Genomic DNA, 26,937 nt, shown 5'->3' on the forward strand with positions numbered 1-26,937 from the left:
AGGGTGCCAATAATTCTACTGTTGAGTAACCTTGTCGTTACCTACACACATTGGGGATCTTATGATATGATAGAATATGCACATAATATGGTGTGAGTGGTACTTTTATTGTTACAAATTGCATCTAAAACCAACTTTTACAATGATCTGTACAGTCACTCTATATCCTTGTGCAAATTTGTCTACCAGTCAAAAAATCACTGACAGCAAAGTTACAGTACATCTATATGTTCCCAGCTTCAGTTATAGCATAAAAATAAATATCTACTCAGCAAAGACCAGCTTGATAGCTTACAACATCTTAATAATAAATATCTCATGTAAAATAAATTTCAAAGTAGTTACATAAAACATTGTTCATAAATGCCTACATCACTTAATTGAAAACTCAATGTATGTGATACATGTAGAACTCCACAAGGATTTGCTACGTTTCTGAAATATTAATCAGTCGTGGCACAAGTTTTACAATATACATATACTGGCATCTCTAAAGATATTTTTAATGTGTTGTCACTGTAAATGAATCGTAAATATGTGCAGTAACAACCCGAATGTCACCTTACGGCTGAATACGGTCAGCACACACACACGCACACACACGCACACACACACAAAACATTCAAATATATAGTTATATATATTCCACAAGAAAATACTCACTTTTATGCAAGAGAACATGTAGGGATTTGATTTTTGTTTTGTAAGACTATTTGTAGGCTACTCGGCTTGATTCATGCAAGTTCTAAACTACCTTTGATATATCATGATATATTGAACATTTGCAAAGTGCTCCGTATGTCCAAAAACACATATTATATTGTGCCCATTATAGGTATTCAAAGGAACCTATGGTGTTATTTTATTGCCAAAAATGGGGAGCGCATTAGCTTTTGTAGCCGTTAGTAGGACACGCAATGATTACGAAGGATACTTCAACTTTCATACAATAATACATGCGTACATGTTAAATTTATCTGGCTCACTTACACTTTTTGTGCTCACCCGTTTAGGTCATGCTTTGGTGCAACAACACTGCCCAAAGTCGTCAGCCAGTCAGAATGGGTTTCAGCTGATGGTCTTCACTACAATTTTAATAGTAGGAGGAAATCAAGATAAGCTCCTCCCATTCTGACACCATATTGCTGACGCCGAGCAGATGGAGTGGTCCGTTATAAATATCGACGAGCATTAAATGTTCACAGACACTAAAACATGATGTACAACGGAAAGGAAACCTAGCTATGTGAGAATAAAAACGTATGAGAATGGGCAGGATGACATTGTTTCATACTTCCTAAATGTGACCCCCCCGCCCCTTTTTAATATTTACACAATGAGGGTGAAGACTTGCATGTGCATCGTCTGAGACATGTGTAGCCATTACATGTTTTTCAAACTGCTGCTCATGCTCTCTCACATGGCAGCTGAACACCCTCGGAGGAAACAAGGTATCTGCCGTTTTCTGCATACATGAGCTCACAGATGCCCACAACTGATAACAAGAAGGTCATTCATGGTCTGTTAAGACTCCCGACCATGGATGGTCATGGCTTTGTACATACATCTGAACTCACAATCTCCTGATGTAGGGTGAGTGCTTTTGTGTTGCTCCACTCAGCCAAGCAGGACAGATTTGAGCCTGGACATTTATTTTGGTATGACAGCAAAATAAATATGAGCAAGAGTGAAAGGAATCTTGATGACAGATCAAAACTATTGTGCTCTTGACTTTTGGCAGTGAAATAACTTTATAATAACCAACCATCCAGTGGTTCCGCCAAGTTAAAAAAAAAAAACAACAGAACATCAAAACCACCCTGAAACAGCAGACCATTATTGTGCATAATATATAACTGTTATGGACACTCTGCAGTTGTCTGAGTTTAGGTCACACTTGTGCTCTTTCACTGAGCAACAGTTGCAAAGAAGCAGAGAGATAGTGTTAGGTGATCTTTAAAGCACCGATTATGCTAGAATAATACACCTGTTGAGGTCTGATTTACTCATGTGAGATATCTGTGTCTGGCAGTGAGCATGTGCTTTTTTGTGCTTTGCTGGAGTCCCTGCTTTGACCTAACTCTGACCCTTAGTTAGAGGTGTGCTTAAAGTGACAGTATAGCATTAACAGTGAACTATATATATATAACACTACTACATGTAAGGAATAAAAAAAAAAGTCTATGTTGATGAAAATGGAAAGCAGATGAAAAGACAGGATCAGCACAGTAGTCTAGCACGTGACATCAGAGTAAATGGGCTAAATCAGCAGCAATTCTGAGGTAGCTGCGCCGGCTTGTCAGTAAGCCGAGTGGTCTTGGCTCCACTGATCATGGACGGGTCTGTGTCCACCCGCTCAGACATCTTCACACAGATGATGTCCACCAGGCGCTCGAACACCTGCCTGACATTGATGTTTTCCTTGGCGCTCACCTCATAGTACTCAAAGCCTGATGAAAATCACATTATTTTATATAACAAACAGATCATATCTGTAACTGTGTAATTTGGACTCCACTTAAGTTTTAAATATCTGTCCGTGTTAAAGCATTTAAAAATGGCTTCTTTGTCCTACTCACCTAGTTGATCAGCCAAGTGCTTGCCTTTCTCCACAGGTATCACTCTCTCATCAGCCATGTCACATTTATTTCCCACTAAAATAACCTGAGCATTGTCCCATGAGTAGGTCTTAATCTGGGTTGCCCTGAAACAAGAAACATTTATGGTTTAGTGAGTGCTTTAAATTGCATCAGCAAAGTACTGGGTGATATGATGTTATAGTATTGACAGTGTGATAAATTAGGGCATAATACTTTTCTGAAATATTGTGGGTACCAGAATATCCTTTTTTTTCTTTCTTTCTTTTTTTTTTAAACAACATTTCTAAACTCTGGTTTGGTGGTTAAGATTGTCAGTGTTTATTTCAGTGTTTATTTAAAAAATATATATTTTACTGATTTATCATCATTAAAAATAATTTGTATATATTAAATAATCATAAGCTTCTTCCATCCATCCATCTTCCATGCTGCTTATCCTACACAGGGTCATGAGGGAACCTGGAGCCTATCCAAGGAAACTCAGGGCACAAGGCAGGGGACACCCTGAATGGGATGTTAACTCAGGGCATAATCGCACACACACACACACACACACACAGTACAGACAAATTGGAAATGCCAATCAGCCTACAACGCATGTCTTTTGACTGGGGAGGAAACTGGAGTACCTGTAGAAAACCCCTGAAGCACGGGGAGAACATGTAAACTTCATGCACACAAGAAAGAGTCAGGATTTGAACCCCACAACTGTGGAGGTGTAAGGTAAACATGCTAACCACTAAGCCACCGTGCCCCCTTTATAAGTTTTTTATTAAACAAATTTTTGTTTTGAAATGCTACCTTGTAAGCAAAGCTATATATCATAGAAATGTCTTCAAATATTGTGATATAATATTTTGTCATATTGCCCATCACCACATCACCATACTTTCAGTGTCTGTAATATGAATTAATATGTGAAAAATATAGACATATTTTCTGCACACCTCAGCATACCATCTGTAAAACACTATGCTGTCCTAAGCTGTTTATCCATTTCATCATAAACACTCATGCATACTGTCTTCAAACAATCTTCTTTCCTTAGAATGACATGCTGGATCCCACCAGTATTGCTTAAAGGCAGACCATTCCACCATAATTGACCCACTGACAGTTTCTGACCCCCTGCAAGAGCCCTAGTTCTTATGCTGATGTTTCAATCTTCAGTGTTTCATGCTGGCTACTTTCTCCAAACCTGGCAACACAGGATCTGCACTCAGATAGGAGTTCTGCCACTCAGGGAGATCCTACCAGGTATCACAGGTGGAGTGATAAAGAGTCCAAGTTGCACACATAAGGTTCCACGAGGGACAGTCATACACCAGAGCACTGTACACCTGTTTGTTGGAAATCAACACATTGTCTTATCACTGCTATGCAGATGATACTCAGCTCTAATGGGCCTTCCCTCTGGAGGATGCTTTAGCCTTATGCATATCTGAGCCTGGATGAATTACCATATTCTGAAGACAGACCCTTCTATCAACCTGGCAAGAATCTTAATCCAGTCTAACACCATTTTAGAAAAAGAATGAGCCTTGTGACCAATGTTTATAGCATTCCAGTGTAGTAGCATTTGCTACTTTTGCTTCCTCTGTTCCACAAATGTTATTTGTATGTTTTAGATAAAAACCTTTTCCAGTTATAAATATACTGTGGGGTCTAAAATCTGAGGGTTTTTTTTCCCCATTTAAAGATTGAAATAAACAGAAAGTTTTACATTTAACATATACATAAAACAAAGAAGGGAAATAGTCAATATCTTGAATATTTCATATTTCCAGGTACCTATTTAAATGTAATAAATTTTTTTATACTGAGCACACTGTACGTATCTGATACTGTGTTCAGATATGCTGATGGATTTGATCTCACATAGATCACCTATTGAATGTTGTCATTAAAGCAAAAGGGGTATGTACTAAATACAAAAGAATTCTGAAATTCATGTAAAAACACCTATATTTAACAAAGATATATATTTTTTGATAAACCTGTGTTTTGTTAGCAATTGTTTGATATCCATGAGAGCAGAGTATTTTTGTGAATTTTTTTTAACAAAAGATCAAAAAGTTAAACAATAAAGACAATTTTTCACAGCCTTCTTTGCTCATATTTACCAAGGGTGCCAATATTAGTGGAGGGCACTGTATGTAATGCCATGGCTGTGTGTGACTTTACACACTTGTGCAAATTCTCTATCAGTCAAAAATGTATGACAGCAAAGTTACAGCACATTTATACTATAGGCCAAAAGTATGGAATCAAAAAGTGATTTTAAAAAAAGTTGGGTATTAAGTCGATTTGTTAACTGACATAAAACAGTGCCAAGTCTGCATGAAATGAACTTGACCTGAAAAGAACAATATACTAGCTAAGATTTCATGAAAGAAGACTTCAAAGATGTCAGACTGTCGTACTTTAAATATGTGAAATAAGGTACTTGAATGATTGTAGAATTTAAGCAAAAACTTCACATCAATAAAACTGGTCTGAAACATATATATACAGTATCTCACAAAAGTGAGTACACCCCTCACATTTTTGTAAATATTTGATTATATCTTTTCATGTGACAACAATGAATAAATGACACTTTGCTACAATGTAAAGTAGTTAGTGTACAGCTTGTGTAACAGTGTCAACCTGTGAAGCTCTGGTGAACTCCATGCCCAAGAGGGTTAAGGCAGTGCTGGAAAATAATGGTGGCCACACAAAATATTGACACTTTGGGCCCAATTTGGACATTTTCACTTAGGGGTGTACTCACTTTTGTTGCCAGCGGATGGCTGTGTGTTGAGTTATTTTGAGGGGACAGCAAATTTACACTGTTACACAAGCTGTACACTCACTACTTTACATTGTTGCAAAATGCCATTTCTTCAGTGTTGTCACATGAAAAGATATAATCAAATATTTACAAAAATGTGAGGGGTGTACTCACTTTTGTGAGATACTGTGTGTATGTATATATATATATATTATATATATACATACATATATATATATACTGTATGTATCTATATATATTATCTCTATCTATGTAGTTGCATATGGAGCTGAAAACAATTCATTACAACAAGTGTTTCCCCAAACCTATTCTTGGTCTGTCCCCTATGCTGCACTTAGCTTCCACTCCAGCACAGCCTAATGAAGAGCTAGTTACTGAGCTGCTAAATTGAGTCAGGTGTTTCCTGGAGCAGAATAAGCACTAAGATGTCCGGTGCAGGGGGACTCCATAACCAGGACTGACATACACACAGGGTAAATGACTACAGCTCTAATTTCGACTCACCAATCCTGTACTGCATTGAATGACTCCTCGTTGGTGATGTCATACATGAGAATGAAGCCCATTGCTCCTCTGTAGTAAGCTGTGGTGATGGTCCTGTAACGCTCCTGACCTGCTGTATCCTGCACAGAACAAGACCAGCATAAAACATTTAAATCTATAATGCATATAGTGAGGGTGTTATTGCAATGCTGCAAGGTATTCATGATCTTTAGAAATCTGATGGAAATAGTGGATCAGAATTCATTGGAAATATTCAAAGAGAAGGTCGTGAAATGAAAAGGCCAACTCATGCATTAATGATTATTGATGGTCTGATGGTCCTTGTCATTTGTGACATGAATTATGTCTTTATGACACTGTAAGAATGGTAGCTGTATTTTTATCATAAGCAGTAACTCCTAGTCTCCTAATCTCACTACATCTGAAAGCCAGCTAGTGACGATCAATTTCATGGATAAGGAACTGAAACTATTACCATCTTATTGATCGTTATCTTTATTTATACTTAAATATTACAAATTGAAGAATCAGCATCTTCATTATGCACTGATTTAAACACAGACATATTGATTATTAGCATCACTATAGAGTGTCTTTAATAATGTTCGCATAAAACAGTAATACACCTGTTTATGTGTTAACACATTTTCTTTATACCAGAGCACTACTGAATGCTTGTTTCTGATTGGTCAGAACGTGAGTCATTTTCAGTAACAGCAGCACTGACAATAGTTACAGCTGCAAGGCAAATCACAGATTTATATTAATAACACATTGTTTCTATAGTAACAGCTCATTCACAGGGACTTGCATGGCTGTGCTCCACATCCATTGAAGCCGGATATAAATAGCATAGGGGCTACTATGTAATCTAAATGGATAAAAAAACAACAACCATGTTCTTATTTTAAGAAAAACAAAGCATACAGCCTAATTGTTGATATGGTTGATATTTATGAAAGGAGTCTCCAGTGTCAGTAAGGTTCCTGACATGGAAGAGTTATCAGAACAGAGAAGTTTGCTCTTTCTGGTTTCTCAGTAACGTGACAAGCTGTGTTTTTTGTCTTATTAATTTCTAGAAAGAAAAAATAGAGAAGCCCCTTACATACTGCATAAAATGCCACATTAGTTATATTTAGTGACAATCACCTGACCTTGGCAGATGAGTCCAAATCACAGATGGAGTATGTCACAGATGGTTCAGATTTCTACAGATCAACAGGATCTCCACATGATGAGGAAAACTATGACGACGTATGAAGCCTGCTTCATTCAAAAACGCCACAACATGCCATTTTATCTGATGAAAAACTGCGGCATTGTCAGCATCATTCATTGCATCCTTTCCACCATCAGCAACTTTCCAGCTGTTTTTGAGGAGCTATTTTTACCATCCCTCACTCCTGTTTAATCAGCCTTGATTACAACTTGCTTACCAGAAACTGCAATTTACTCAAGCTACTGTCTTCAGCCTTAAGTGTGTGTTTACTCTCCAAAACCCTACAAGACCCCCCCCCCACCCCCCACTCTGAGGAGCAGCTTTAATTGGCTCTGAGCATCATTCTGCTGTGTGCTGCTGTACTGCTGCTATGACAACCAGCACTGATGATGCAAGCAGAGAGAGGCTTTTGCCTCGGTTTTCCTCCTGAATAAAATACCAATTCCATTCACAGTCTGGTAGAGGGATGTGCACTGAAAGTCTGAAACGATTCACCTCACCTTAAGGGTGCTGGGGACATAGCACGCATCGATGTGTGCTTAGAATAGATCTTGCACCAAAGTGCCCGGAAAGCAAGATCTGTCCTGAGGTTGATATTCTATGACTTACCATTATATACCATCTGTTCACAGAAAGAGTGTGAATTCACACTGTATTAGTTATTTTTGTGCAGGACACAAATACGACTTTCTCACTGAGGAGTGTACAAACTGAAATATAAGGCATGAGAATGAATTCATAAACACAAACTAAAGGGCATCTACATATAAACACATGAACACATGATCCCGATGGACTCACCCAAATTTGGAGTTTGACCCTCTTGTCATTGCGGTAAACTGTTTTTACTTTGAAGTCAATGCCAACGGTGCTGACAAACGAGTTGCTGAACGAGTCGTCTGCATATCGGAATAGAAAGCTGGTTTTGCCCACACTGCTGTTGCCTATAATGAGGAGCTTGAACATGTAGTCAAAGTTCTGGTCGGAGCCATCTCTTTGTCCGAAACGTTGATCTGCCTTCGCCATCTGTAAATGCACAGAACTGGACATGTAGCTCTGAGCTGTGAAAATGATTCCCACAGACTGCCATTTCAGTTCATGACAGATTGGAAAAAGCCTCTACAGGCCATCATGGTGTACATACAGAAGCTTGGTCTGGCTCTGTAAAGTACAATTCGTCAGCAATCAACATGTCTTCATCAGACGAGCTTATACAGGTCATATGCATTTAAAAATGAGATCCCCCCCCACTATGTATAGCACTTTGTGTGTCTAGAAAAGCACTATATAAATGTAACTGTTAAAAAAAAAAAAACAACAACAATTTTTTAATTCACAGCTCAATATATTTTGCAGCATATCACCTACAAATATGAATGACCTGAACAGACTTATTAAGCTGACATCCTGGAATATTACAGACATTACAAATAATAATGTGTAAACAATGAGCAGGTGAGAAGAGCTCTCTCTCTCTCTCTCTCTCACTCACTCACTCACACACACACACACACACACACACACATTGTCTTTAACGACGGCCTGAACGACGACACGGACAGTCGACTGACAAACATGCACATCTTATCCCACACATCAGGCCGGTTAATTAATGGTCATATGATAGAGATGCTCTCCTACCTCGAGTGTATGAGCTCTGTTTCCCTCCGTCCTTCCTTCTAGGTGGGGGCGGATTGCACTGATCGGAGACGAACCGTTTTGGACGAATCGTTTCCGTCTGAAATCTTTTGAATAGGTCGAGTGAATCGATTCGCAAGTATGAACGAATCGAAAGTTTTCCTTACATCCGAAATACTGAACCAAGGTGGACGTTTCCCAAATCACAATGATACACAACTACAGGCTTCTGTTTTGCCAGAATAGGCTTCTTACTACTACACACTCAGAAAAAGCGTAATAAACTGTACTATTCCTTGTCGCTGGGGTTGTATAATCAAGCCTACATCATTTGTACCTTTAGTAAGTCTCTTTGACCTAGAATGGTCCACGTACCTTTAAAGCTATACTCGATAATTATGTACCTGAAATGTTTAAAACAAACAAACAAACAAACAAACAAATATATATATATATATATATATATATATATATATATATATATATATATATATATATATATATATATTAAATACACTATACACCTTCAGGTGAACGATACATATTAAATCTACTTGTTGAGAGTGTAGTACTTTATGATGTTAAAGACGTATAGCTTTAAGCCAAGGCTATCCTGATAGCCTAAACTAAACATATTTTTTTGTGTACACAATAGATCTCAACAATGAACATTAAAAAAAATCCACCCTCTTCCACCATCAATGAGTGGTTAGTCAAATGAATCAAAACTCGCGCGCCATGACGCAAACAGGTGCTTCAAAAGAATCGAATCTGTGAAATGAGTCATAACGTCCATCACTAGTTTATAGAGCGGGGAAAAGGCTGCTAAACCTGAAGAGAGCCATGTAGAAGGTTTATGGTGGTGGTGTTACACTCACATCTGTTATCACTAACTTCTTAACCATAGAGGTGACCAACGCATTAATATAACCTACTATACATTACCACTGTAACTGGTTAACAGGTACCCTGAATTTAGTACACTGATAAGGTTAACTGGTTAACCATAAAGTCTGCTGGATACGGTAGATTTTCCTGTAACACTTCACCTCACTACACTTTTAATGCAACCCTGACCAGGATAAAGATGATTAAATGAATGAATAAAAGAATGAACGGTGAAATCAATCACACAGGGGCTGTATTCGTGCATTAAAGGCATCGGATATCATGTTAATTTTTTTTTAGACTCATTAAATTGGCATTCAAGTTGCACCGTAAGCGCTGATAAATGAAACTTTTCAAACCAAGTGACTTCTAATGATATCATTAAGACAATGAAAAAAGAAAACAGCACCTTGGTGGTAATTGCACTGTACGCTGTTTATTATGACACAGCTGACACATTTTTATGAATTAACTTAATTATAATGACTGACTTTAATGATCATTTTTTATTAATTAATTAACATCTCTTTTACTGAACAGCAACGACACAGACTTCATCCAGGATGGAGAGAGAATAACTGCAATGCTGAGGATCACAATCCACAAAGCATAAAGTTCCCCAAACCCAACTGATTTTACCTTTATTTCAGGTAATTACGCAGGCCTTCTTAACCTGGATTTGAAACATGTTGCAAGTGCCAGGGGTTGAACCTGGGTTTAAGGGGTACACTGCTTCTTTAGTGGGTTCCAACCTTGTAAGGAAAAACAGCATTCAATCTGTGCCATTACATGTAGCAGTCGCTATTACTGAATCACTTAGTTTTAAATATAGGTTTCAGGGATTTAATTTAACTATGCTAATTGACGACCCTATAATCTCAGTCTGTCACTTTTGCCATCAAATTGATATTAAAATATCTTCTCAACCCCCATACAATAAAGCCTTCAAAGAATGGCCACATTTAGCTAATTTTGATCAAATGTATATACACAGCGGTTAACATTTTTCTTGACCGAAAGAACCATTTATAATTTTGAAATGAAAGCATTACTGGATAAGGAGTGTGAACCTGTATTACATCATCCTTATTATAACCATTATGCCATGACTTAAATTTCCATCAGATCTAATCTAATCTAATCTATACACCATTGTGGCCTACTAAGACACTGACACTCTGGAGTGTTAAAAGGTTGCTCAAACTGCTTTATTCTTACACTTTGTATTATTACCAGTAAGATATCAAAGTTGCGACAAGTGATTTTCACATTTACACTTTAAAATATGCAAACATTAAATGACTATGTTCATATGGGTGTAACTGTTCCAGCTCTAATTCCAAAAAGTTCATATACATAAATGCATCCCACATGCATCAGACTACATTCAAAGCCAGCAATATCTTTAATTGTCTTTCATCAGATTCCAAATGAAATACTATTTATGTTCTCCAGTTAGAATCAATTGCACTCACGCACACAATTATGATAAATACAAGTTCCCATCCTCAATGTTGCGTAAACGAGCGTCCTTTCAGGGCATAATAGTCAATAATTTGGATAACCAAGCTTCAGACTTGTTATTCTCCTTTACCCTTTTATCATGGTGGAGGAAAAGTTGCTTTTAGTCGTCTATGGTGGAGAATTCTTCATTCCTTCAAATACAACTAGCCATCAAAGATTAAGTCATAGGCACCGAATCACATCTTGAACCTTTGGTGCATTATATACATTTTTTACAGAAAGGGACCAAAAAGAGATCACACTATGTAATAAAGGCTTTCCAAATGGGAACCGAGCTTGTGAAGGCAACACAATAGCTTGTGTACATCAAATGTGACCAGGTATTGATGCAGAATTTAGACGAGATTGTAGCACTGAGGGCTGGTACAGTCAGTACAATGCAGGGATCAACACTAGACAGTTTCTCTGCCAGGACTCCAAGTGTCCTTCCTCTCCGTGATGCATGGCTCCTCCAGCCTCTCTCCCACAGGACTGGGTGTTACTTTGCAGTGGCCGCTTGTCCTATCCCACTTTGCTCAAGCTCTGCGATCACAGACATGTGTCTGAACTCTGCTGGTCTGTGGTTGAATGTCTCTACTAGCTGAAAAGTCTCATGTCTCTGTGCTGCATAAAATAACTGCACCTGATTTGCTAAGCATTGAGCTTCATGAACAGTCTGAAAAACAAGAACGCAAGAAAGAACATACAATATGCAGAACATGTACTGAAGACAAATAATAATGTACTCTTAAAGGAACAGTTAAGCCAAAAATTTAATTTTGAAAAATTTCCTACTTAGATTTTAAACTGGAGCAAAGAGTCCAATGTTGTTTCCAATGAATGGAAACCGATTTAGCATCACACAAACGGCATGAATAAAATTTTAATGACACATTTTACTATTAGCCAAATAATTCCTTTAACAACAGTATTATCCAAATAGTCACTTGAGTGTGCTACTCACCATAAACTTTCTATCCATTTCAGCAGTCATGAGCACGAGGTCCTTGTCCTGTTTCAGGTCCGAGTAGTGGTACAGAATCAGCTGGCTTGGAGCATTTTCTCCCAAAGTCTGCAGGGAAATCAACCGTGTGTATTAGTAAGCAGCCGGCCACACCCTGGGATGTAACTTAGTCCATCTGCAGGACTTTTTTTTACCTGAACATTAATGAGGGAGGTGAAATGTAGCTCCTGACCAGCCCACTGACCCAGAAAGAATTCATATCCTTCTTTCCGGGGCAGAGCGTACACAAACTTTTGGAGAAACAACATGGTTAATGCAAATTAATCATAATCAATTAATAATAAAAAAAGAGCACCGAAGGGCATTTTAAATGTGATAAGTAGTAAAAATGGATGTAACAAAATATGCATTGCAGATTGTTTGATGTGCATTTTACCTAGTACATCCAAATGATTTAATTCTAAGCCAAATTAAAAAATAAATAAAAAATATGGCCAAAACAAACCCCGCCTCCCCTTTTTTTGCCGAAACCCATAAACAGAAAGAAATAAAATTTGAACAGGAATCTTTCGAAGTAGTTCTTAAAACAATGCTGCCACCTTGCGGTAAACTGTTGTTTTAGCATCGTCTTCACATAAATCTAAGGTTCCAAACCTTGGTCTTGTAGAACCCACTGTCCTACACATATTAGTGTATTACCTAATCCAAACACAATTGATTCAACTAAGCAGCTAATTAATAGCACTTCCTCTGTGTGTGTGTGTGTGTTAGAGCAGGGAAACCCACTATGCTCTATGCTCAATGTTAAGGACAGGTATTCCAGGACCACGGTTGGGAACCTGTGACATAAATTATATTACTGCTAGAGATCTGAGGGTTCTGTAGGTTTCATGGGGTTAGTCTTCTACACATAGAGAGCTCCAAACATCCACACGTCACACTGTTGCTTCTTATTTTAGTATTGCAGTTATTAGTGGGAGAATGTACAGTTAATACTTAAATAACTGACTGTAATAAATGGAAACACGAAGTGTGAGCAAAATTGATAATTCTGGTTCAGTCACAAGTTAGTTTGGGTTAGTTTCACACTACACTTAAATAAGCAAATGCAAATGCAAAGGAGGCATGTAATATAAAGCTTACTAAAACATACTCACAAAAGCTTTTCATCCATTGTCCAGAAAAATAAGTAAACAAACATTTCTGCAGCTCTACAGTTTAGCAGCTTGCAGAGTTCTCATTAGCCGCAATTTAAACAATGAACTGAACACTGCCCATGTAAAAGCACCCATAGAGTCCCAGGACAATTAAATAAACTTGGCCCTCTTGAGCATATCATTGCTGTATATCTTACCGTTGGGCACAACTTGGCACGGTTGATCATCTTTTCAAAGGTTGAACCCTGAAGTATAAAAAGTATTTAGACAGCTAAGATTTCACAGTAACTAGACACATGTGACACTGTAATTTAAATAAATAATATACATATAAATTAACAGGTAGTCACCATTTTACCAAATATTCCCCTAAATTCAATTATTTAATCATGCACTGACAAAGTAAAGAAATGAGCTTACTTACTGGTATGACAGCACTGATTGTGTCTTTTGTTGAGTAGAAGTTCATCCAAAGCTAAACACAGGAAAATATTAGTTTCATGTAACTAATAAATTATTATCTAGTTGCCATGACTATGCCTGAAATATGGTCCATGAGCTAATCATACATGCAGTATACCTAGAATATTTTTCATTTTAAATAACTTGTTCACGTTGAATAACTAAAGCGGTCACCTCTCCAATTTCCGGACCAGATTTGTCCTTCACCAAGTCAAGGTCGAGGATTGAATCTAAGGTCTGTCACAAAAAACAAAAAACTTCAGAAAACAGTTGAATAACCCAGAACTAAATAAAGTATCTTAGTAAACGCTATGCAGTTACCTTGTTTTTGGTAAAACCTCCAGGTCCTACTTTGTCTCCCTTATCTTTCTGGAAGCATGACAATAAAATTACTCCACATTAAAGGAAAGCACTAATGTAGTGTAGTGTATTACAAAAGTATAGGCGATGTAAGCATACGTGCAATGAATGAACAAGAACATGTCTTTGTTTCAACAGTCAATTACCTCCTGCTCCATTAGTTTAATGAAGTCAGATTGTTTTGAGTGTCCAACAGGTTCCTTCTTTATCTCACTGCACTTCTCAAGTCGGGCTTTGTATTCTTGAGGTTTGGTGCTGGAGATACAATAAAAAGATATGATTATATACGTGAATTTAGGGTTGATTTTGTATGTAAATGCATAGTTAATTCTATATGATATACATAAAATGCACTTTTATTAAACATTTAAATCTAATAGCTACAATATAACTCTGCCACCCTATGATTCATTTTATTCAAGTCATGCTTATTTATGTCATGACATACTGAAATGTTTCTGGCGAGGTAAACTGTTTAAATATATCATAAGGCAGAAAAATATTCAGAACACCCAGACACAACACAAGAGCTTAAACGAATATTATTATATTATATTTAAAGAGGTGGTGTTGTAGTACTGCAGCAGGGTACGCAACCTCGACTTACCTCCGCAGTTTTCTGATCTTCTCTTCATATTTACTATAATAAGGGTTTTCCTCTAATTCCGGTTCCTTTTTCATAGAAAAAGCCCGGAGTTGATTCGGCACAAGTCCGGGAATGAGGGGTCGGAACCCCGCGACTCTCACCGCTAACATCCCACGATACAAACACGCCATTTGTACCATGGCCGCCGCCATCTTCTCCCCGTCGCACATCAATAGTGTTCCGGGTGACTTCCGGCAGGTTATTGGTTCCGCTTAAAGAAACCGAAAAAATATACTAAAATTGGATTTGAGCCTTAAACGTATCAAATACCCATTTGTGTACCAAAATAGAAAAAAGACAACCCAGAATACTCACAAAGTAAGAAATATCTGAAGCAAAATAATAGGACAACCAGATGACTACAAAGAGTACACAGAGGTGTTTAACATGCCTTTTAAGATATTTTATTTCATTCTTAAATTTTGCTTTATATTTTGATTACAGGTCTTTATCTTGACTAACCTTTCACTTTTTAAGTGTTTCAGTAGTCTCAGGTACATTTTGTGCAGTTTTATAAAGAAATTGGCTGCTAAGTTTTACTGAGCATCCTGGAGACTCCGCCCCACGGTCCTTCTAGAGACTCCGCCCCACAGTCCTTCTAGAGACTCCACCCCACAGTCCTTCCGGAGGCTCCGCCCCACAGTTCTTCTGGAGACTCCGCCCCACAGTCCTTCTGGAGACTCCGCCCCACAGTCCTTCTGGAGACTCCGCCCCACAGTTCTTCTGGAGACTCCGCCCCACAGTCCCTCTGGAGACTCCGCCCCACAATCCATTTGGAGACTCTGACTGTCACACTTGCTTCTGTATGAAATATGGTGCATTATGTAATACGTCACTTTCTTTCCTGAAAATCTAAAATGTTGTTATACTTACACAGTACTACAGAAGTCATAAACATCTATAAGAAAATTAGTGTGTGTGTGTGTGTATATATATATATGGTAGATGTGTGTGTGTGTATATATATATATATATATATATATATATATATATATATATATATATATGGTAGATGTTACACACTGTGATAAAACACAATTGGGCATGTTGTTATAGGATAGTAATGATTCTTTTTAACCCTTTATAGTTATAGTGGAACATACACAAGATATCCACAAGTTATTTCTCTTAACTATATCTTTTGTAGCAGCTATGATCACCAGGCTCTTTTTATTTTTTGCTTTTTAATAAACTTCATGGCATGGTGGTAATTACCTCGGTATTGATTTGAAGTATAACAGCACACCCAATTGTGTTTTATTCTTTACATACAGTATATTACAGCAAACATTTAGCATAACTATTATGGCAAAAATCTTGTAGTTATGCTGAAGGAAAACAGGCTGGTCAAATTATATTTCAAATATTTATTAATGGTTTACAAGTTAGAGAGAGGTGGCACTAGCTGAATAAAGATATATTCATTGTCTCTTTATTTGTTAACTTCTGCACCTGCTGAACAAATATATTTGTGTTCTGCTATTGTTGTACAATTTTCTCTAGTCCATGTTTTTTGGTCACGGGCTAGCACACAGCTGTGAGAGGAGCCATTGGGGGCATGATTATCTGAAGCCTTGTTCTTCTTAAGTCTGGAAAATTTCAGTGGTGTGCTGTCGGCCCAAAACCATCGGTCTGGAGATCCAGAAAGTCCTACACACAAAAGTCACGAATCTTACTATACTGACAACATAACAACTAATCCTGATCTACAGTATACAGTAGGCATCATATTGCGATTATACTGCTGTATATGTATTGCAGTATATTAAAATTCTTGGTGAAACCTAGACAGACATGGGTTGTGTCCTTACCAATCCAAAATGGTTGTTTTCCAGCAAACCTCCATAGCCACTTCATATGATTCTTTGAACGAACACTTGTTAAGTGACTGTCAAGACTGGATTTGTAGGACCAGTGAAAGAAAACAACTGGTTACATTAACAACCACTATAAATATAAAGGGAAGACAAATGCAGTACTATGTAGCAGAATACAGGTATTTTGATTAACTTACACTGTGCATGCATTCTGAGCATTCCTCCAGCTGGCTACACCTGGTCCCAGGATGTAACAGCGCTGTCTGTAATGGGTCCAACCATGAAGACAGCCAACACTAATAGCTTTTGCAGACTAAAAATAAAGGAATGGAAGAAGATATAGAGGAGTGTGAACGAAAGATTCTAATAGTGCAATGTATTTTAAATATTTGCTTAGACGTCTCACAGTCAATAATTAGATGTGAACCTTGTGCTGGTGTACAGCTGAAGTGAAGCCAGTAAGAAAAGTGTCTCTCTGAGGAGTTTCGGCTGATCTGGAGGCAGCAGTATATCCAGGCCAGTTCCAGATTGGACTGATCTCAAGTTCTGGGTGGACGCGGGGTACTGGTATCTCCAACTCAGGCCTTATTGGAGTCAACCTATGGAGCTAAGAGCCAAAATTGAAAATAAATTTGAAATAAAAATAACACAATTAAAATTTTCTTTTGAGTTCATATTTCAGTTAAAACGTGTAAATACTCCAACAGATATGTTAAGGTATTTCCTACTATACTTTTATTAAATTGTCCAGTTTATTACCATTATAATCCAGCCTCATTGGTCAGTTTTTCATTTTAAAGAACTATTAAGTAACTACTGTTATTGTTAAGTTACAATTAATGTAAGCAGGTATGTAGGTCTGAACCCACTTCTGAGTTTAGGCATTCATGTAAGGTTTAATAATATATCACTGTACAGTGATAAGGCAGTCCATACAGGATTTTGCAGAGTTTTTTTGTGATTGAGTTTGATGCGCTTTAAAAAAAACAACAACTTTGTGATGCAACTTGTGTTTTTTTGTGCCCCCCCCCCCCCAAAACTACTTGAATTGGCGAAATTGCAACTGCACTAAACTGTTTTGCATGATCTTTCGCAGTGATGTTTGTTGGTAAATAAGACCTTTTATCTGTACTCATGTTTGACGCACGTGAATCAAAGAGGGCTTTGACTGAATGCGCATTACGATGACATCACATGATGTGTCTTAGCCAAAATCTGAGGAAAATCTTCAGTAATTTTTAAAAATTCCAAGCTCCTCTGAATATTGCAGAGTTTTTTGCATTAATTTCTGTGATCGCAAAATCCTGGCGGTAAGGAAATTCAAAATAATTATACCATTAACATTTTGCAATATGAGTATAGACAACAGTGTCACAGAATGTATTGCCCCCTAAAATAGGCAAAGGATCATTAAGACTTGAAGGAATGTCTGCGTATTAAAGCAAAACAGACAGTTTTTTAATGGGCTACTTAATTAGCAACATTTTAGAAGTGTCAACATGTTCTAGAAGTTCCAGTAAACAAATAATTTAATTCACTGCTGCTGCAGAATAATTTTACAGTTACAGTTATAACTGTATAATAGTTATGCTTTTTGAAAATGCAAAAAGTTGTGAGCAGATTTCCCGATACGGACTTGTAAATGGAGGTGCATAGAAATCATACCATGTACAGTTTTCATATAATTTCTTCTCAACATAAAAATAATTCACTATTACTGTTATAATACACTATTGTAATTTCTGTTAGATTTCCTTCTTGATTACTTTTGACTCAGAGCATGCAAAGTATCGCAAAGTATTCAGGCTGAAGAGATGTAATTAATACCCATTTTGTATGTGAAGTTTCCTGTCTCACTCCAGATCTATTGTTTCCCAGTAGTCTTAGCTGTCTCCTTCCTTGGCTGAGGAATGGCTGGTCAGCTGCCTCCCCACCGCTGAAGCGAATGAACTGTGTTCGATATGGGACATCTCCTCTTGGCTGATAGTTCTCCCATACAATCCCAGTGTTTGGGTCTGGTGTGTAGTCTTCTTCTGCTGCTCCTAGTGTTGGTGGAGGTGGAGGTTTGTGGATTCGTGGAGGTTGTAGGACAGGAGATTTCTTCTCGTCATAATCAATAATCAGGGCATCTGGGTCACATCTACCTAATGGAGGACACTTAAAAATATAATATAAACCGGAGGTGCAACTTTTGCAACTCGTGTTGTTTTAGGCTCCTACGGACTGCAAGAGGACGGAACCAAGAGGGCCTCTAAAAATGTAATTACTATTGCAAGATTATAATTAACAACTGTAATTGGTGAAAAGAGACAATCTGTGTAAAGCTGAGTCCATATTTGACATAGACTTTCATGTGTACACATACAATGCACTGTACATCCAACATATTCTCAAATATACTCAAATATTTTATCTGACTCTGATAAGGATTCATTTATTATTATTATTATTATTATTATTATTATTATTATTATTTACAAAAAAGCACTGGAAATTTCATATTTAAATCATGCTAATAAGCCAAAAGCCAAAATGAGTACATAGTACCACATGCAAAAAGTTAAAGTTTGCCTAAAGTTTCTACTTCAGACCTCATTTTATGAAGGTAATGCATGGCAGAGCTAGGACAGATATGTCAGAAAAGCTGTTTAGTGTCATGTCTACCATGGAATCGGTGAGGAGCTCCAACTCCCAGGGTTCGTCTCTACCAGCTCCCTAGTTCAGTAGTTTGTGAACATGAGCTCAGGCACTGCACACTGGGGCACTGATAACTGAATTTCTGGTGACATGACTATGTTCATGCATTGTAAAATGTCACCAAAAATTAGTTGGGGTTGGTGTTTCAATTCCCGCCTCTGCCCTGCGTGAGTGGAATTAGCATGTTCTCCTACATTTGCTGTAGACTGACTGCATCTCTAAATTGTCCATAGTGTGTGAATGGGTGTGTGAGTGTGTGAACAGAAAATTAATGAATGAATGTCATATAAATTTGATAGCTTAATCACATGGCTTTCTGTCATAATATGTCAAGCAGCATTGTAGGCAAACTAGTGGATTAAAAAAAATCATTAAAAACTTTAGTTAGACTCAAACAAACCATATACTGTATAGAACGTCAAATAAAGTTACAATTGCTAACGTAAGTAATCATTTGTGACTAATGATAACAAGCTAATGACATTTGTAGCCGGAAGTTGGCAGAGAGTTCATCCCCCATTTTTTTTTTCAAGCTGAGAGGCTTCAGAAAACATGATGTAATTTCCAGTAAGGGAACATAGTGAGCATCGATTCTCCCTGGTTTTTGTGGTGCATTGTGGGATTTTTTCAGGGAGCAAACTTTCCAGTGCACTGGAAGGATGTTAGCATAGTTTTTTCAAGTGTATCTGCTTCCGCCTCATGACATTCTGAGGATACAGGAGACAGGCACGTTTATGTACAACCCCAATTCCAAAAAAGTTGGGACACTGTGTAACATGTAAATAAATATAAATATAAGCAGAATACAATGATTTGCAAATCTCATAAACCCATAAGTTATTCACAATAGAACATAGAAAATATATCAAATGTTTAAACTGAGGAAGTGAAAAGAAAAGAAACAGCTGAACTGAAAAGAAACAGATGGAGGAACATTTTGCAAGTGATTAGGTTAACTGGCAACAGGTCAGTAACATGATTGGGTATAAAAAGAGTATCTTAGAGCAGGCTTTTGAACTGAGTGCTGATAAAAAGCCGATGGTCCCTCTCCTCTTTAGTCCTCTTTAGTTTAGAGGACGCGGCATCCATGGTTTCCAGAAAGAATTAAAAATTTTGATTCATCTGACCACAGAACAGTTTTCCACTTTGCCTCAGTCCATTTTAAATGAGCTTTGGCCCAGAGAAGATGGCAGCGTTTCTGGATCATGTTCACATATGGCTTCTTCTTTGCATGATAGAGCTTTAACCAGCATTTGAGCCCATGTAGTGATTTCCATTACAGAATCATGCCTGTTTTTAATGCAGTGTCACCTGAGGGCCCGAAGATCACGGGCATGCAATATTGATTTTCACCCTTGTCCTTTGCGCACAGAGATTTCTACAGATTCTTGGAATCTTTTGATGATATTATGTACTGTAGATGATGAGATATTCATAATCTTAGCAATTTTACGTTGAGGAACATTATTCTGAATTTGTTCCACAACTTGTAGGCGCAGTTTTTCGCAGATTGATGAACCTCTGCCCATCTTTACTTCTGAAAGAGTCTGCCTCTCTAAGATACTATTTTTATACCCAATCATTTTACTGACCTGTTGCCAATTAATCTCCAGCTGTTTCTTTTTAGTAACATTACTTTTCCAGCCTTTTGCTGCCCCTGTCCCAACTTTTTTTAGACGTATTGTGGCCATCAAATTCAAAATTACCTTATTTTTTTCTTAAAATAGTACATTTACTCAGTTTAAATATTTGATATGTTTTCTATGTTCTATTGTGAATAACATATGGGTTTTTGAGATTTGCAAATCATTGCATTCTGTTTTTATTTACATTTATTTACATTTTACAACTTTTTTGTCCCAACTTTTTTGGACTTATATTAAGCAATATGAATATCATATTGAGAAGTTTTGAACTGGTATTATTTATATTTTTACTCTTCCTGGTGCAAGTGAAATGTTAAAATGGACATGATACTCTGTTAAAAGAATAAATGCACTATTTATATTTTCAAATACAACAATAACAATAAACATTCAAAATCCGCCAATGGATCTTCCAAGCCATTTGGGTCCGAAAATGTGCATGTACTGGGGACCTTACCATGTCTGGGATCCACAATCTCCACTGAGGCTCTGATTCTCGCACCTAAGACAGCGTTCTTCTGGGCTTTCAGCACCACCTCCAGCCTCTCATGGTTCTCCTCCAGCCCATCATCTTTGAGGTAAATATTCCAAAATTTGACAGAGACTCCTATAAAGGAGGAGAATAAAGAGAGTATAACATAGGAGATGGTCTTCCCAATTTGTACACCTTAACAAATACAGACCTGACATACATGATTTAAACTTGAAGCATACTATATATATATATATATATATATATATATATATATATATATATATATATATATATTTGTTTGTTTGTTTGTTTGTTTGTTTTAAACATTTCAGGTACATAATTATCTTTTAGAGTATAGCTTTAAAGGTACGTGGACCATTCTAGGTCAAAGAGACTTACTGAAGGTACAAATGATGTAGGCTTGATTATATATATTATATATATATATATATATATATATATATATATATATATATATATATATATATATATATATATAGGTCTTGAGCTTCAGTTAATGTTCACATCAAACAGAAAAAGGTTGTTGGCACCAGATGGGCTGGTTTGAGTATTTCAGAATGGGATTTTCACACCCAACAGTCAGCCAGGAAAAAGAATCTGAGGCTACCATGGGCACAGCCCATGAGATAACACATAGGTCAAATTCCCTTAGTCATTCATAACAATGGGTAAAACCAGGGAATATAGCTGTGATGTGCAGCAAAAGATCACAGCTGGAGAATTGCAGAAGTTAGTTGCGTCTTGGGGTCAGAAAGTCTCCAAAACTACAATCCGAAGTCACCTACATCACCACAAGTTGATAGGAAGGGTTTCAAGAAAAAAGTCTCTACTCTCATCCAAAAACAAACTCAAGCGTCTTCAGTTTACCAGACACTACTGGAACTTCAAATGGGATCGGGTTCTATGGTCAGATGAAACCAAAATAGAGCTTTTTGGCAATACACAGAGAGGTAGCCATATGGAAAAGTACCTCATGCCCACGGCTAAATATGGTGGTGGCCCTTTAATGTTTTGGGGTTGTTTTTCTGACAGAGACTTGGACATTTTGTTAGGAAACATGGCATCATGAACAGATATTAAATGAAAACCTGACTGCCTCTGCCAGAAAGCTTAAAATGGGCCGTGGTTGGATCTTCCATCAGGACAATGATCCAAAACATACATCAAAATCAACACAAAAATGATTTACTGACCACAAAATCAAGGTCCTGCAATGACCATCCCAGTCCCCTGACTTGAAACTCATTGAAAACCTGTGGGATGAACTGATGAGGAGAGTCCACCAGCGTGGACCTCGAAATTTGAAGGATCTGGAGAGATTCTGTATGGAGGAATGGTCTCAGACCCCTTGCCATGTATTCTCCAACCTCATCAAGCATTATAGGAGAAGACTCAGAGCTGTTATCTTGGCAAAGGGAGGTAGCACAAAGTATTGACAAAAAGGATGCCACTAATTGTTGTACAGCTATATTTAACAAAGATTTTTTTTTTGATAAACCTGTTTTTTTTTGCAATTGTTTGATATCCATGAGAGCAGAGTATTTTTTGTCATTTCTTTGAACAAAATATCAAAAGGTTAAACAATAAAGACAATTTTTCACAATTTTTCTCATATTTACAAAGAGTGCTAATATTAGTGGAGGGCACTGTATATATTTATTTATATATGTATGTATGTATGTATGCATGTAATTTTATATTGAAGTCATTTACACAGTAAAAACATGTAAATCTGGAGCAATGACACTGTCATACTAATGCACTGTGTAAAATAAAATCCAAGACACCTGGATCAAACTGTATCAGACTAGCCGAGCTGTGAGTGAAGTCCTTTCCCACCTTTGCTGTGCCATCTTCCACCTGGAACATGAAAAATAAAGTGGTTCTTCCTATCACACCAAATTCCATCATTTTCTTTATACCAAGCTAGCATGAAAGACTTTTTCCTCAGAACTTTACTGCTGCTGTTGAAGTTCACCTTGATGCCAACATAGGCAGGGTCTATGCTGTTCCCACTGCGTATCACCTGCACAGCTAGAGTTCCTGCGTTCTCACACACACGATAACAGGAAGCCGTCAACTCCACCCGGGACCATCGGAGCTCCATTCTGGGTTTGGCACACAAAAGCATTCACGGTAGTACTTGGCTTGATCTGTGTTGCATTAACCTCTTTTAAAAATAACTTTTTAAAGAACATTATGTGTGGCGCTGAGACTAAACATGTCTGTCCAAGTGATTCAATTTAGAAAATATTAATCATGCTGCTGATATAACTGAGTTGAAAGTGATAATTAAGTGGTTTGATATTGATAACCAGCCCCTGAAATGCTTCAAAGCAATCAGCAAGACAAATGGTATGTAAAGTTTGCTTCTTTAGTTTAGTACTGTATTAGAGCTATGACTCTAAAGTTTATGTTAGAAGACAGTTCTAACATAAACTCCAAGACAGTTTGTTAGAAGTCATTCAGAAGATGATATAGCTCAAAATTCCCTTACGTGTTAGAAATGTTAGTCTAAGGAAGCAAACTTTTGACAGCAAATGTTTCTTGGCTGATCAGCTACATTTAGTGTGAGGGGTGAAATGTGTATCTTTAACCGCTTAACGTCCCAGGAGTTGATTGTAACCACATAACTTTTTCTCTTAGTTTTTTTTTTGGTAGTTAGCTACTGAATATTTCATATTATACCACAGTGCTGCTGAATTCTATAGTGTAAGTGGTCAGCGAACTGTAACAGTCAGTAAGTTTTCCACCAGGATTTGCACGTTCCAGTTACTCTGATACATGGCAAGCTGCTTTTTTTTGTTTTAATGATTTCAAGAGAGAGAAAACAGAGAGGTGGTGAGTGAAGGACTATCTATAGTTGCTATGTTAGTGCTAACAGGAACTAACTTGTCTTCCGGGCATTACACAACATTAAATGCAATTTTAAATGGATTAAAAATCTGTCATCCTTCTCATCTAAGTAAATTAAAATTGTAGTTATTGGTCAATTGCTGTTGTATAAGAGGAATAAAACACTTTGGGACATGCTGTTATTGGAATATAATCAATTTCAGTGTGGTAACAGTAACTCTGCTTCATGTTAGCAGATGTCAAACAACCATGTTGTTGATTATTTTCCTATAACAACACATTTTGTTGTTTTTATTCCTTATATAGTGATTATGCTTTAAGATGAATAATTGAATAAAATGGTGAGACTTTAAGGGGTTAAATGAACTTAAATCATCTTTATAAAACTTAAAACAAAGTATAGAGCAAACCACATTAAACCATTTAGATCATATGCATAGGCACAAAAACAGATAACATACACTTCTGGAAGCATGATGTTTCCCGCTCGGTCAGTGAGCTGGAACTCAAAGCTGTCTGCTGTCACTTCCATGTCTGAGGGAATGATGTAGCGGACTGCTTTCTGATCCACATCCTTCTGGGTGAAACGTCCTTTGATATAGCCTCCTATGAACACCAAACACATACGTAAGTTAGAATCCTGCTAATTGTCATCGATAACATTAATGATTATCTCTACAGTCACTCAATGCACCTGCCTGTGATGGCGTTCTCAAGGTATCCAAAATGTGGTGGCCGTGTGATGATGAACTCCAGTTCCTGGTAAGGGCTGTCTGGATCTGAAGCCTGGAGGTCTTTGGAGGTAATATAGATGCCATGTTGGTTGTTCTGTAGATATTCCACTGTACTGGGGGTCCCTTTGGTTACAATGTGTGGAGGGGACTTGTCCAAGACCTCTATCTGTAAATACAACAAAATAATTATTTCTACTCTCACTGATGGATTTGAACCACAAGAGGGAGCCATAATGATGTCTCATGATGAGATCCATCATGAAGAGCTCGCATATGCACATGATTTAGGCTGAAAGGCGAAACTGTAAAATTGGAGTTCAAAGAAGACATCAGACTTTAGAAAGCATTATATAGGAGATCTATGGAAACACCTTCTATTATTCTATTTTTGTAGCCTTGATCAGGGAGTAAGAGATATTAAGGTTATCATTATAAAATAAGGTAAGACTATGTATAATATTGAAATACTTTATTTTAATTAAAGTAACCTATGACAAAGCTATAGTGCCTTCCTCTAAATATTGTAGACAGCATAGTAGCTGGCTTTGTGGTTGGAATAATATTTCCTCAATTGTTAGCAATGGTTCACAGTTAATCCTATTGGGAAGAGCCACAGGCTGCTTCAGAAAAGCACCAAGTGATGTCAAACATTTTTAATCACCTGATCAATCAGGTAGTAGATCAAATGCAGGTAAGGACTGGAGGGTCAATTTTTCTGCTCCCAAAGCCAAAGCTAGCACATGCAGCCTCCTACCTGCCATCCATCCATCCAATTTCTGTACCACTTATCCTACACAGGGTTGCGGGGAGCCTGGAACATATCCCAGAAACTCAGGGCACAAGACACCATGGACAGAGTGCAAACCCATCACAGGGCACATTCGCACACACATTCACACCCATTAACGCACTACGGACAATTTGGAAATGCCAGTCAGCCTACAACGCATGTCTTTGGACTGGGGGAGGAAACCAGATTACCTGGAAGAAACCCCCGAAGCACGGAGAGAGCATGCAAGCTCTGTGCACACAGGGTGGAGGTGGGAATCGAACCCCCAACCCCCCCGGAGTTGCAAGGCAAAAGTTAATTAAAATAAATTAGTTTACTAAATAAGTTCGCTAGTTATCTGATACAATCTAACACAAGCCAACACTTAGTGTTAAAAGCTTTGTTACGGTTACAATGTGCACATTGCCTGAAACAGTTTTCCCCACATATAAGCACTTTCAATATCACAAACCAGCACTTTGTTGATACAAAAGAATGCTGTGAACGCAGCTTACTTGGGAATAGGATAGTGGAATAGTGAATTAAAAGTGTTACTACAAAAGGAATATTACTATATTTTAATGTATAAATCCCATCCTTGCCTGTATTGTGAAAACTGCCGCTTGCTCCTTCAGCTGTCCGTATTCCAGATAACCTTTATTGGTTCCATCTGATGGCTGAAAGGTGAACCTGTCAATCTTAGCAAAGCTGTTAAGATGCTGGTAGCTCAGAAGCATGTTGTTGATGTCTAATTGTGTGAAGCGGGTCCAGGGCATGGGAAACCCCTTTAACAGTAGCTTGCCATACTGTGGTGGTTGAATGACAGTGTAGGTGAGGTTCTCTAAGGCTGTATCAGGATCAGTGAGCTGCAGGTGTTCAGGTGAGATGGTTCTTGTGGTGCTTTCTGTAAGCTGGAGGCCGGTGTTGATGCTCAGGGTAGGTGGGATACGGTCATGGTGCTCCACTGTGAAAGTAAGGCTACTCCTAATGGAGGTCACGCCATTGCTGATGTCAAAGCTGGACAGAAAACAATTATTGTTGGACATTTGGAAATTCTGTGAATACTAGTAAAGAATTATATATAAAGACATTCAGCCTCATGGTTTAGCTCACTTAGTACATATTCACTTCCATTTTAGCTTTTTGTATTTCACATAATATTTTGTCAGAATTAGCCTTTGCCCTTA

The 26,937-nt window shown here is 37.6% G+C and overlaps 3 protein-coding genes across 5 annotated transcripts in view; all 3 read right to left on the reverse strand.

Annotated features, from left to right (window-relative positions):
* Positions 1 to 600: 600 nt before the first annotated feature.
* Positions 601 to 8,816, reverse strand: rab3b (RAB3B, member RAS oncogene family). 2 transcript variants are annotated; one of them, XM_053635207.1, is made up of 5 exons: positions 8,759 to 8,816; positions 7,919 to 8,143; positions 5,899 to 6,017; positions 2,580 to 2,704; positions 601 to 2,450 (listed from the first exon to the last, which is right to left on the reverse strand). In XM_053635207.1, exons 2-5 carry the CDS (start codon positions 8,141 to 8,143, stop codon positions 2,266 to 2,268), a joined length of 654 nt encoding a protein of 217 aa, XP_053491182.1. In that variant the 5' UTR covers positions 8,759 to 8,816; the 3' UTR covers positions 601 to 2,265. The 2 variants fall into 2 exon arrangements, with proteins under 2 accessions (XP_053491182.1, XP_053491181.1); XM_053635206.1 differs by lacking the exon at positions 8,759 to 8,816 and having other exon boundaries at positions 7,919 to 8,702.
* A 2,008-nt stretch (positions 8,817 to 10,824) lies between these two features.
* On the reverse strand, positions 10,825 to 14,905 carry atpaf1 (ATP synthase mitochondrial F1 complex assembly factor 1). 2 transcript variants are annotated; one of them, XM_053635204.1, is made up of 9 exons: positions 14,697 to 14,905; positions 14,236 to 14,344; positions 14,051 to 14,098; positions 13,904 to 13,966; positions 13,692 to 13,742; positions 13,465 to 13,512; positions 12,305 to 12,400; positions 12,111 to 12,218; positions 10,825 to 11,822 (listed from the first exon to the last, which is right to left on the reverse strand). In XM_053635204.1, the coding sequence occupies exons 1-9, from the start codon at positions 14,903 to 14,905 to the stop codon at positions 11,646 to 11,648; spliced, it is 909 nt and encodes a 302-aa protein (XP_053491179.1). In that variant the 3' UTR covers positions 10,825 to 11,645. The 2 variants fall into 2 exon arrangements, with proteins under 2 accessions (XP_053491179.1, XP_053491180.1); XM_053635205.1 differs by lacking the exon at positions 12,305 to 12,400.
* Positions 14,906 to 16,072: 1,167 nt separating this feature from the next.
* frem1b (Fras1 related extracellular matrix 1b) overlaps positions 16,073 to 26,937 on the reverse strand; it is a 35,582-nt gene continuing 24,717 nt past the window's right edge. Inside the window, exons 24-34 of the mRNA XM_053634906.1 lie at positions 26,353 to 26,767; positions 24,946 to 25,147; positions 24,709 to 24,853; positions 23,370 to 23,499; positions 23,179 to 23,251; positions 21,353 to 21,502; positions 18,380 to 18,696; positions 16,980 to 17,159; positions 16,750 to 16,865; positions 16,547 to 16,632; positions 16,073 to 16,385 (exon numbers count right to left, since the gene is read on the reverse strand). Coding sequence (XP_053490881.1) covers positions 16,168 to 16,385; positions 16,547 to 16,632; positions 16,750 to 16,865; positions 16,980 to 17,159; positions 18,380 to 18,696; positions 21,353 to 21,502; positions 23,179 to 23,251; positions 23,370 to 23,499; positions 24,709 to 24,853; positions 24,946 to 25,147; positions 26,353 to 26,767 — 2,032 coding nt within the window. The 3' untranslated portion in view covers positions 16,073 to 16,167. The remainder of the gene's footprint in view (positions 16,386 to 16,546; positions 16,633 to 16,749; positions 16,866 to 16,979; positions 17,160 to 18,379; positions 18,697 to 21,352; positions 21,503 to 23,178; positions 23,252 to 23,369; positions 23,500 to 24,708; positions 24,854 to 24,945; positions 25,148 to 26,352; positions 26,768 to 26,937) is intronic.

The sequence above is a fragment of the Ictalurus furcatus genome, chromosome 10 (assembly GCF_023375685.1).
Source record: "Ictalurus furcatus strain D&B chromosome 10, Billie_1.0, whole genome shotgun sequence".
NCBI lineage: Eukaryota > Metazoa > Chordata > Actinopteri > Siluriformes > Ictaluridae > Ictalurus > Ictalurus furcatus.